This window comes from Notamacropus eugenii, chromosome 1 (assembly GCF_028372415.1).
Source record: "Notamacropus eugenii isolate mMacEug1 chromosome 1, mMacEug1.pri_v2, whole genome shotgun sequence".
Taxonomy (NCBI): domain Eukaryota; kingdom Metazoa; phylum Chordata; class Mammalia; order Diprotodontia; family Macropodidae; genus Notamacropus; species Notamacropus eugenii.
The window spans coordinates 714,066,505-714,075,808 of record NC_092872.1 but is presented as its reverse complement, the minus strand read 5'-3'; the positions used below and the strand labels follow the sequence as shown (position 1 = coordinate 714,075,808).

Below are 9,304 nucleotides of genomic sequence, written 5' to 3'. Positions count from 1 at the left end.
GGAGAGCCCAGCCCCAGTACAATGCCTAGTAACAGAGTTACTAATGAGAATAGATGTGAAATGATTGTTTGACTTGTAGACAACTAGGTGCTAATTACTTTGTTCCCAAGACATGAAGATATCCCTCCTACCTGCTTTTTAAAAGAATCTTACACACTCTTAAAGACTTTTTCTGATTAATGCTCACAAAGAGGTCCAAGACTAAAAGGGCCTTTGTGTTCCTGACAGCTAGTCCCTTACTAGTTAAGGTGTCAAACCAGCTGCCCATAGGATTGCTGGGATTGGGTAAGAACTCACCGCCTAGATCTACTTACAGGAACAATATAAGCCTGAGGGAACTCAGTCTGAGAAACTCTTGGTTTGAGGTGGCAGCTCCAGCAGGACCAGCTCCAGCCACCTTCTCCAAGGCTGAAGGTAAGGGGAAGCCTGGGCATGGACTTCCTTGGGCTTCAGTGGACCCCACTTAAGGCTCCTGAGGCTTAGAGTGCTGAGGATGGTTGGATTGCAGTCCAGCTCCTGGAGGGATTGGGGGGCAGGAGATCAAGAGAAGGAAAGGGAGAATTGCTCCAGACAATTGAGGTTCTGACCTAGGCTAGAGTCCACAGATGCAGTGGCAGCTGTGGTGTTTGCTGAAGGTCTGAATGGAGGTCTATTGCACTGAAAAGAGAAGGGGAGTCAGGGGATCTGGGTCTACCAAGAACTACTTGGTGAGATTTTTCCCCTCCTGAGCCTCTGGCTCCCCATTTATATAATAGGCTAATAGCCAATATTTTTTTTCCAGAAATGGTAATTACTGTTTCTCTGACCTGGGGACAATAGACAGAGGACCTGAGTGTGCATCCTATCTATGCCATATTCTACTTGTACCACCTTGTGGATGTCACTGACGTACTAAGACTATCTTACTTTGGCCTCACATGAATGCTCCTACTTGTTGAGTGCTAGGGATGATATGAAAATGTCTGGATTTTGAGGCCAAGTATCTGGATTTTCAGGCTGCTGCTTATTCCCAAATGTCTTCTGCCTTCTCTGAGCCTCAGTTTTCTCCTCTGTAAGTTAAGGGTGGGGAGTAGGCAGGGCTCAGGTGGCCTCTTAGGCTCCTTCCAGATCTCACTCTGTGTTCCTTAAAAAGAGAAAAGTTTCCATGGCCTATCGCCAAGGACAGAGTGTGCCCTCCCTGGTCAGATCTCATCTGCACTAATATGTCCCTTGGTGGGCAACACGTTTTAACCTTGAGAGCCTTGATAAGTTGGAGAGCCTCCAGAGGAGGGTGGCCAGCAGGAGCAGCATCTCACCTTCCTGTCATGGGAGTTGAAGGAACAGGGGATTTTTACCTTGGGGTGAACTTAGTGTAAACACAGCTATCCTCACATATTTGAGAAGCTTTGACCTGGAAAAGGAATTCAATTCCTGCTCATCCTCTTATGCAGATCTGGGAGCCCTGGGTGGTGGCTACAAAGAGAAAAAATAAAGCTTCATGTCCGGAAAAACTTGTAGTAAGGGAGAATGTTCTGTGTCTGAGAAGATGTAAGCCTTGTCTCTTTCTTCCAGGATCACCAGGAAAATGGTGGAAGTACATCACCAAATGAATTGTTCAGTTCCTGAGGAGCAAGAGAGTAGAGCAGCAACCCCAGATTCTCCTACAGAATCTTCAGGTACTGTCCCCTGCCCTGGGACAATCTGTGTTACTTGAATCCCAAATACATCCTCTGCTCCAAAAGAAGATTCCATTCAGGCCTCCCCCTCATCTAAGGATAGAAGTCCAGGGAGTAGAGGAGGTGCAATCCCTGACACTGGTGAGCAGTGACCCAATCCCCCATTGGCATGAACATCCTCATTCATTTGTAAATTGGGTACAACTTGTTGGAGAGCAGCAAACCACCCTCCAAGCCAGGAAGACCTGATTTCAAGGCCTGCCTCTGAAAATTACTGGTTGTGGAGCCTTGAGCAAGTCCCTTGACCTCTCAGAGTTTTTAAGGCCTCTGAGACCTTTATTTGTAGGAATAGGGCCAAGGTGTCGGGTAAAGACAGAGGAAAATACCAGTGTCAAGGATATCCCAGTTTCATTCCCTCTCCTTAAAATGCTGGTGTTAGTGACATCACAGAATTGTGTCTGGAGAAACAGGGAAAAGGTGTAATGGTGTGTTTGAAATCCAAATTCAATATCACAAGATCACATGTGAGACCTCAAAATAGGAAGGCAGTAGGTCCAAAGCACTAAAGAAAATGGAGGGCAAGGCTCAAGATTGGCCTCAGCCTGTTTGGCCTGCTTTCTGGAGCCCCCATTCATCCACAGGATCATAGAGATTTGCATCTAGGCCTGGGATGGACACATTCACTGGTATTGTAGGCTGTCCAGAGCTTTAACCATTTCTTCGTGTCTCCTGCAGGCACTAGAAGAAGCCAGAGGCCTCACCCTTCTGCTCCCCAAGGTGATGCATGGAGCCCAGAGTCAATTCAAGTCTTATTGGATGTGTGGGCCTCCCCTGATATCCAGGCTATGAGGGAATCCAGGAAGAGACGCAGGGTGATCTACAGGGCTATAGCCAGTCGGTTATACAAGGAGGGTGTGCAGAGAAGCTGGGTGCATTGTCGGGAAATGATGCTGGCTTTAGAAGATTTGTACTGCTCTATCCAGGAGGCCAACCAGAAAAGGCAAGGGGAACCCATCCCCTGCCCATTTTATGAGGGCTTGGAAAAAGTTCTGCCCTTCACACATGCCTTGCATGAAGGTCCTGGGCATGAAGTCCCTGAGGCTAAGCACACATCCTGTGAACCCTCAGGTAAGTAGTGGGAAAATGTATTTAGCAGGGACACACTGCTCAGGCAGGACACCTTAGGGTTCCCAGGAACAGAGGCCCCTGTTCTTTCTGGAAGACACCCTACGGGTTCATCAGGGTGAAGTCCTTCCCAGGGCTCTCCTCCTTGACTAATAATACATATGAAACCAGATCTGTAGCCAGCAGAAGGACAGTGGAGAGAGCTTTGAGGAATAGACTTTTGAATACTTCTACCTGTTATCACTTTCACAGGGGCATACAGTAGGAGCCCCATGCCAGTTTGGATGCCTTCCTGGATGGATCAGGTAGTACCTCAGGGGATCAGTTGGAATGCAGCCTCAACTTTCCAAGGGGAGAATAGAGAGTCAGACAAGAACAGCCTCCAGGAACCATCACAGGCAATCCCATGGACACCCAGCACCTTTATCTCCTTCCAAAACCAAATGACCAAGGGAAATAGTCCCCAAGCTATACCACTGGAGACTCCTTGGACCACAAGACCCCTCATCGTTCTCTCAAATCATGTCACCCGGGAGCACACATTCCAACACCCAGCACAGATCGTCCCACTTCAACCAATACAACATCCCTATATCCAACAACAAGGGTCCACTGAGAACAACCACCAGTTTCAACAACAGAACATCCCTCCAGCTATTCCTGCTTCTGGAATCATGAAACATGAAGAGGCAGGTCAGTGTATCACCCAAAACAGACCCCAGGGAAACCCTTTGTTCAATATGGACCATGAAGAGCCAATTGCAAACAGTTCCCAAGACCCAACAGCATTGATTGTACAGACTTTGCCAACTTTTCATTCAATCCAGAATCAGGAGACAGCTGATACCACCACTCAAAGTCATACTCCACAGGAGATCACCTACGCCCCACAATTCTGTACCCACAATCAAGGGACCTATGAATGCCACCTCCCAAATCCAGGCTTAATGTGTCCATCTCCACTTTCCTACTCACATGGACCACCGCAATTCTTCCCCCCACTTCTGTATTTCTTTCCCCATCTGCATATCCACACGTGATAGGAACATGGAAGTAAAGCCAATTTACCTCAAGACATAAGACATTCATGTAACCTATTTTGGAGAGAACTTGCCTGTGGGAGACCTTGGCTGAGTCCCTACACTCTTGTTTTGATGTCTTCATTTTACCTCTCCTCCTCCTTGTGGAATATGTCTAAATAAACTAAGGTATTCTACAAATGTTGATGTTTTTATCTGCAGATCAGCAGAAATAATGGGGGCATCCCACATGTAGGAGAATAAATCAAGAATGAGTAGGAAGTCCATGTGATGGGAATTGAGGGGGATCTCAGCTGCGCCATTGGTAGATTGTCCTCCTGGAGGCTGAGCCAGGATTTCTGAACCCTGGAGCACATGAGATCTAAAAATATGTCCTCTTGCCATCCAAAAGTCCTCCATGGAAAGTTTGCTCTGCTTATTGTCTTTGAGCTTTTAGGAAATTATATTTGTCCTTGCCCTATTGGCACCACTAAGCTAAGAAATAAAATTGTCAGGTCCTAACAGCTTTTCCTTAGCAATTCCCCCCTCATATGGGTACTTGACTCTTTGCTCACCAGACTAAAACTCTTCTGTAGATCCTCATCCCTTTAGGGACCTGATGAAGGCCATCACCATCATTATGTCTCTCTCTGCAGGCTCTGCCATCAAGATTTTTACCCCCAAATCTATATGGTAGAAGTGACCTCAAAGATTATCTCATGAAACTCTCCAGTTTTATAGATGGAGAAACTGAGGCACAGAGCTTAAGTGAGGGGTTTAAGCAGAGCTGATATTTGACCCCAGCATCTTTCACTATAAATGTCACCTTCTAACCAGTACAATGGAGAGTTCAAGATAAAGTGCTAAGGATGATGAGGAGGGAAAGACCAATTCTAACTAAGAAGGGATTGGAGAGACTGACCCTACATGTTTTTCTGTTGCTGGTCTCTCAGGTTGGACTAGCTCACTCAGGTCTTCCCAAAGACTCCAACCTGCAGAGATCTCCTTTCTCTGGTTCCCTTAAGGATTGGTGTGTACTCTGGGAGCTAGACATTCCTTATTGCCCCACTTTGATCCTTCCCTTCAGGTCCCTGAAAGAAGTGGTCTTCTGAGCAGGGCAGTTTGAGAGGTGGCCACAATTTCCTTTCCTCTTTATATCTTCCACAACCACTAAGGTCAATTTATACATCTTTGAAGAGTGAGCCCTTGGAATTTTTTAATGTGAATTCCTCCTTCTAGCCAGGAAAGGATGGAGGTGATGAGGGGGGAGGCAACCGAAGAGAGCAAGAGATCAGAAAAAAAGCAACTAATTAGATTAGGATAACTCATTGTGCTATTAGGAAGAAGCATATTTTTCCCCTAGAAAAATCTGAAATTTTAATGGGAACTGATTTGCAAAGAAATCCAGCAAAACCAAGAGAACACTGTACAGAGTGACAGCAATAGCGTATGATGATCACTTTGAAAGATGAAGTACTGTGACAAAGACAATGCTAAAAGACTCAGTATGAAAAATTCTCTCCAACTCCAGAGAGAAATGATGAACTCTGATTGTCGATCGAAGCACTCTTTTCCACTTTCATTGTTTTTCTTTCTTGTGTTTGTATGTATATTTTGTTTTGTAACATGCATAATAAGGAAATGTGTTTTGCACGACCTTACATGTATCACTGATAAATATATCTCAGGATGTGGGTGGAAAGAACAAGACAGAACATATACACCTCAAATGTTTACAAAATGAAAGTTAAAAATATTTTACATGTTCCAAATGGATACATGATCTACATATAAAGGCAGATACTGTAAACAAATTAGGGGAATAAGGAATAATGTATTTGTTAGATCTATGGAGAATGGAAAAATTTATGACCAAACAAGAGATTCAGAACATTAGGAAGTCCAAAATGGATAATTTTGATTACATCTAAAGTTTTTGCACAAACAAACCCAATGCAACCAAGGTTAGGAGGGAAGCAGAAAACTGGGAAAGAATTTTTACAACTAGTGTCTGTGATAAAGGCCCATTTCTAAAATTTATAGAGAACTGAGTCAGATTTATAAGTCATTCCCCAATTGATAGTCAAAGGATATGAACAGGGGAAATTCTTCAGAGGAAGAAATTAAAGCTATCTATAGTCATATGAAAAAATGCTCAAATCACTATTGATTAGAGAAATGCAAATCAAAACAACTCTAATGTACCATATCACACCTATCTGATTGGCTAACATGACAAAACAGGAAGATGATAAATGTAGGAGAAGATGTGGGACAGCTGGAACACTAATTCATTGTTGGTGGAGCTGTGAGCCGATTCAACCATTCTGGAGAGCAATTTGGAACTGTGCCCAAAGGGCTACAAAAATGTGCATATCCTTTGACTCAGCAATATTTCTTCTAGGACTATATCCCCAAGAGATCATAAAAATGGGAAAAGATCCCATACGTACAAAAATATTTATAGCAGCTCTCATTGTGGTGGCCAAGAACTGGAAATGGAGGGGATGCCCATCAATTGGGGAATGGCTGAACAAGTTGTGGTATATGAATGTAATGGAATACTATTGTGCTTTACGAAATGATGAACAGGAAGACTTCAGAGAGGCCTGGAAGGACTTATATGAACTGATGCTGAGTGAAGTGAGCAGAACCAGGAGACCATTGTTCACAGTAACAGCCACAGTAGGAGAGGAATTTTTCTGGTAGACTTTGCCCTTCACAGCAATGCAAGGACCTAAAACATTCCCAAAGGACTCTTGAGGCAAAATGCCTTCCACATCCAGAGAAAGAACTGTGGAATCTGAACACAGAATGAAGCAGAATATTTTCTCTTGTGTTATGTTTTGTTTTGGTTTGGTTTTTTCTCGTGGTTTCTCCCATTCATTTTAATTCTTCGATGGAACATGACTAAGGTGAAAATGTATCTAATAAGAATGTGTGTAATAGAGCCCATATAAGACTACATGCTGTCTCAGGGAGTGAGAGGGCAGGGAGGGAGGGGGAGAAAATCCGAGGCTTATAGACTGAAAACAAATTAATTTAAGCAATTCAAAAAATATATTTTACATGTAAGTGGGAAATACTGTTGTAATAAAATATATTTGAAAAAGAAAAGAAAAGGACAACAGCTCCCCCCACCAAATTAGGACTAGGTGAAGTCACAGGAGACACTTTAAGTTTTATCTACTACAATGAATGCAGAAAGAAGCTTGAGTACAGGTAGATTACATTACTCGGTCCTCTTCATAGACAGAGTTCCCATAAATACCCATATGTGCCAACACATGGGACCAGACCTTGGACATTCTACCAGTCTATTTCTCACGCTGCCAAAAAAACCCAGACACAGTAGTGTTTCATGGTGACTTCTTTCCAAAGGAAGATTTTGAATAGTACAACAGGTTGCTGAAGTTGTTTTCTCTCTCTTTAAGAGAGGCTGCGTTGGTTATGGAATATGTAACCCCTTCACACAGGAAAGATTCTGGGTCTGGAGTGGGTTTTTCCCCAGATAGCTGATCACTTCTCCTCCAAGGCTCTGAAAAGAGATAATGGCAGCTGAACTGCTCTATCCTGGATTTGGGGGGCTGGGCATTCAGTAGTCTCAGAAATCTTCCTGGCAACCTTTTCTTTGCCCCACCCACCTCTCCAGCTGTGGCTATCTTCCATTCGATTACCAGGGAGAGATCAGAGATGGTCTTAGAAGGTTCAGAATCAGGTAACACTTGAGAATTCACCCAAGGTCATCCTTTAGCCAGGAGACAGAGAGGGTTGGTGAGGGAAGTGGAGATCCCAGTGGGGAGGGTGGAGGACACTTACAGTCCTTTACTATACCTGCTGACCCAGGCAGCTCTGTGGTTCAAATAACTTTTCCCCACACACAAACATTAGGAGCCTGAAATGATGTCCCATAGCTGACATGATTTTCATTGGGAGAACTGGACAACCTTGCCAGGACAGTGAAGGCACGTAGCTCTCAAAACTGCTGTGGTGGAGATGGGCTCCTCCTGCTGTGGCCCTTTTCCAGGGTCTCCTCTCTTCAAGTCATAGAGACAGAGGCCTACTGCCTTCAGTGCTTCCAACGGAGAGCCCCTGTCCTAAGATCATTTGTCCCCAGCTCCATGTGGCATTTTCTGTGGGTCCTCAGCATTTTGGGGACCACAGTGTAACTGACTTGGCGCTGAAACAGAGCCACTAGAATTCCATGATAATCATGTGACTAAGCTGATACTGGCACTTGGTAGAAGCCAACCCCCCCCCCCCTCAGGTTTAGCCCCTTTACTCATCTGCTGGGTCCTTTATAATATCTTTTGTTCTGGGTGTGGCAGGGAGAAAAGAGCTGCTCGATCTCCCCTCTCCCCAACCTTTTTTGGCTCCAAAGTTGCCCAGGAGGCCCCTCTTGGATCTGCCTCTTCTATCCATTGTCATCTGAGCTCTGTCCCCTTCACAGTTTGCTATAGACTGCTTGGCATCCTGGGATATTCTTTAGGAAGTCAAGGTGCAGTTATGTGGTACAGTGGATGGAGTTGTGGGCCTGGCATCAGAAAACCCTGAGTTCATATTGTGCCTCAGAAGCTTTCTAGCCATGAAACCCTGAGTAAGTCTCTTGACCTCTGTATAGGCCGTTTCCTCACATATAAAATAGGGATCATGGGAAAAACGGCCTTCGACACAGGAAACATTGAATAAGACAAACCATTGTTCAATTGCAGGTTGTCTAGATATGCAAATACATAAGTAATGACTGTACATTTTCCTTAGATATTTTTGTATGTATTTGCTGTTTTCATTAGACTGCCAGGTCACAGAGAGCTGGGATGATTCCCCTCCTTGGCTCTGTATCTCCAGAGTTAAGCTCCAGGCAAGGTTCCAGAGCAGCTGATCCTTCACTTGTGGATTGATTAATCTAGAAGTAGGTGTTAAAGGATTTTTTAAGAAGCCTGGTGATGCCTACAGGAAGTTCTCAGGCTCAGGCTAGGTGACTTCAACCTGGGGATCTTTCAGGGGAAGTCTTTAGAGATGAGGTTGCTGTCCCTGTGCTCTGAGGTCCATCCTAATTCAGACATTCTGGAAGCCTCAGGGAGGCATGGGGTTCATGGCCTCAAGTGATGCCAGCCAGCTTGAGGAGTGGCTCAGAAAAGTGTCGCTTCTATCCCCCCAAAAAGTCCTTTCCTTGTAATCTTCAGAACCAGGAGTGTGGAGTGGGTGGAGAGAGGGAGGTCTTTGTGAGATTTGGAGAGAAAGAAAAAAAAAAGAATTGATACTAAGTCACTGACACTTAGTAACTGGGAGATCAGGGTCAAGCCACTTGATTGAGCTGAGGCTTTTTCCCCACCTAGATGCAGATACTTGATTGAATGACTGATGTCCAAGTAGGTACTAAATGGTTTCTTAAAATGAGACAACGATGTCTTTTGTCTAGGTCTCCAAACTACTCTGGTGATCCCAAAGGGCTATTGCTGCCTTGATCCACATTGAGACTGAACAAGGTCCAGGACTGGGGAA

The 9,304-nt window shown here is 44.6% G+C and overlaps 1 protein-coding gene across 1 annotated transcript; it reads left to right on the top strand.

Annotated features, from left to right (window-relative positions):
* The first annotated feature begins 315 nt into the window (after window positions 1-315).
* On the top strand, window positions 316-6,641 carry MSANTD5 (Myb/SANT DNA binding domain containing 5). Its single transcript, XM_072636577.1, has 4 exons — window positions 316-414; window positions 1,552-1,655; window positions 2,391-2,783; window positions 3,033-6,641. The coding sequence occupies exons 2-4, from the start codon at window positions 1,565-1,567 to the stop codon at window positions 3,818-3,820; spliced, it is 1,272 nt and encodes a 423-aa protein (XP_072492678.1). The 5' UTR covers window positions 316-414; window positions 1,552-1,564; the 3' UTR covers window positions 3,821-6,641.
* Window positions 6,642-9,304: the final 2,663 nt, after the last annotated feature.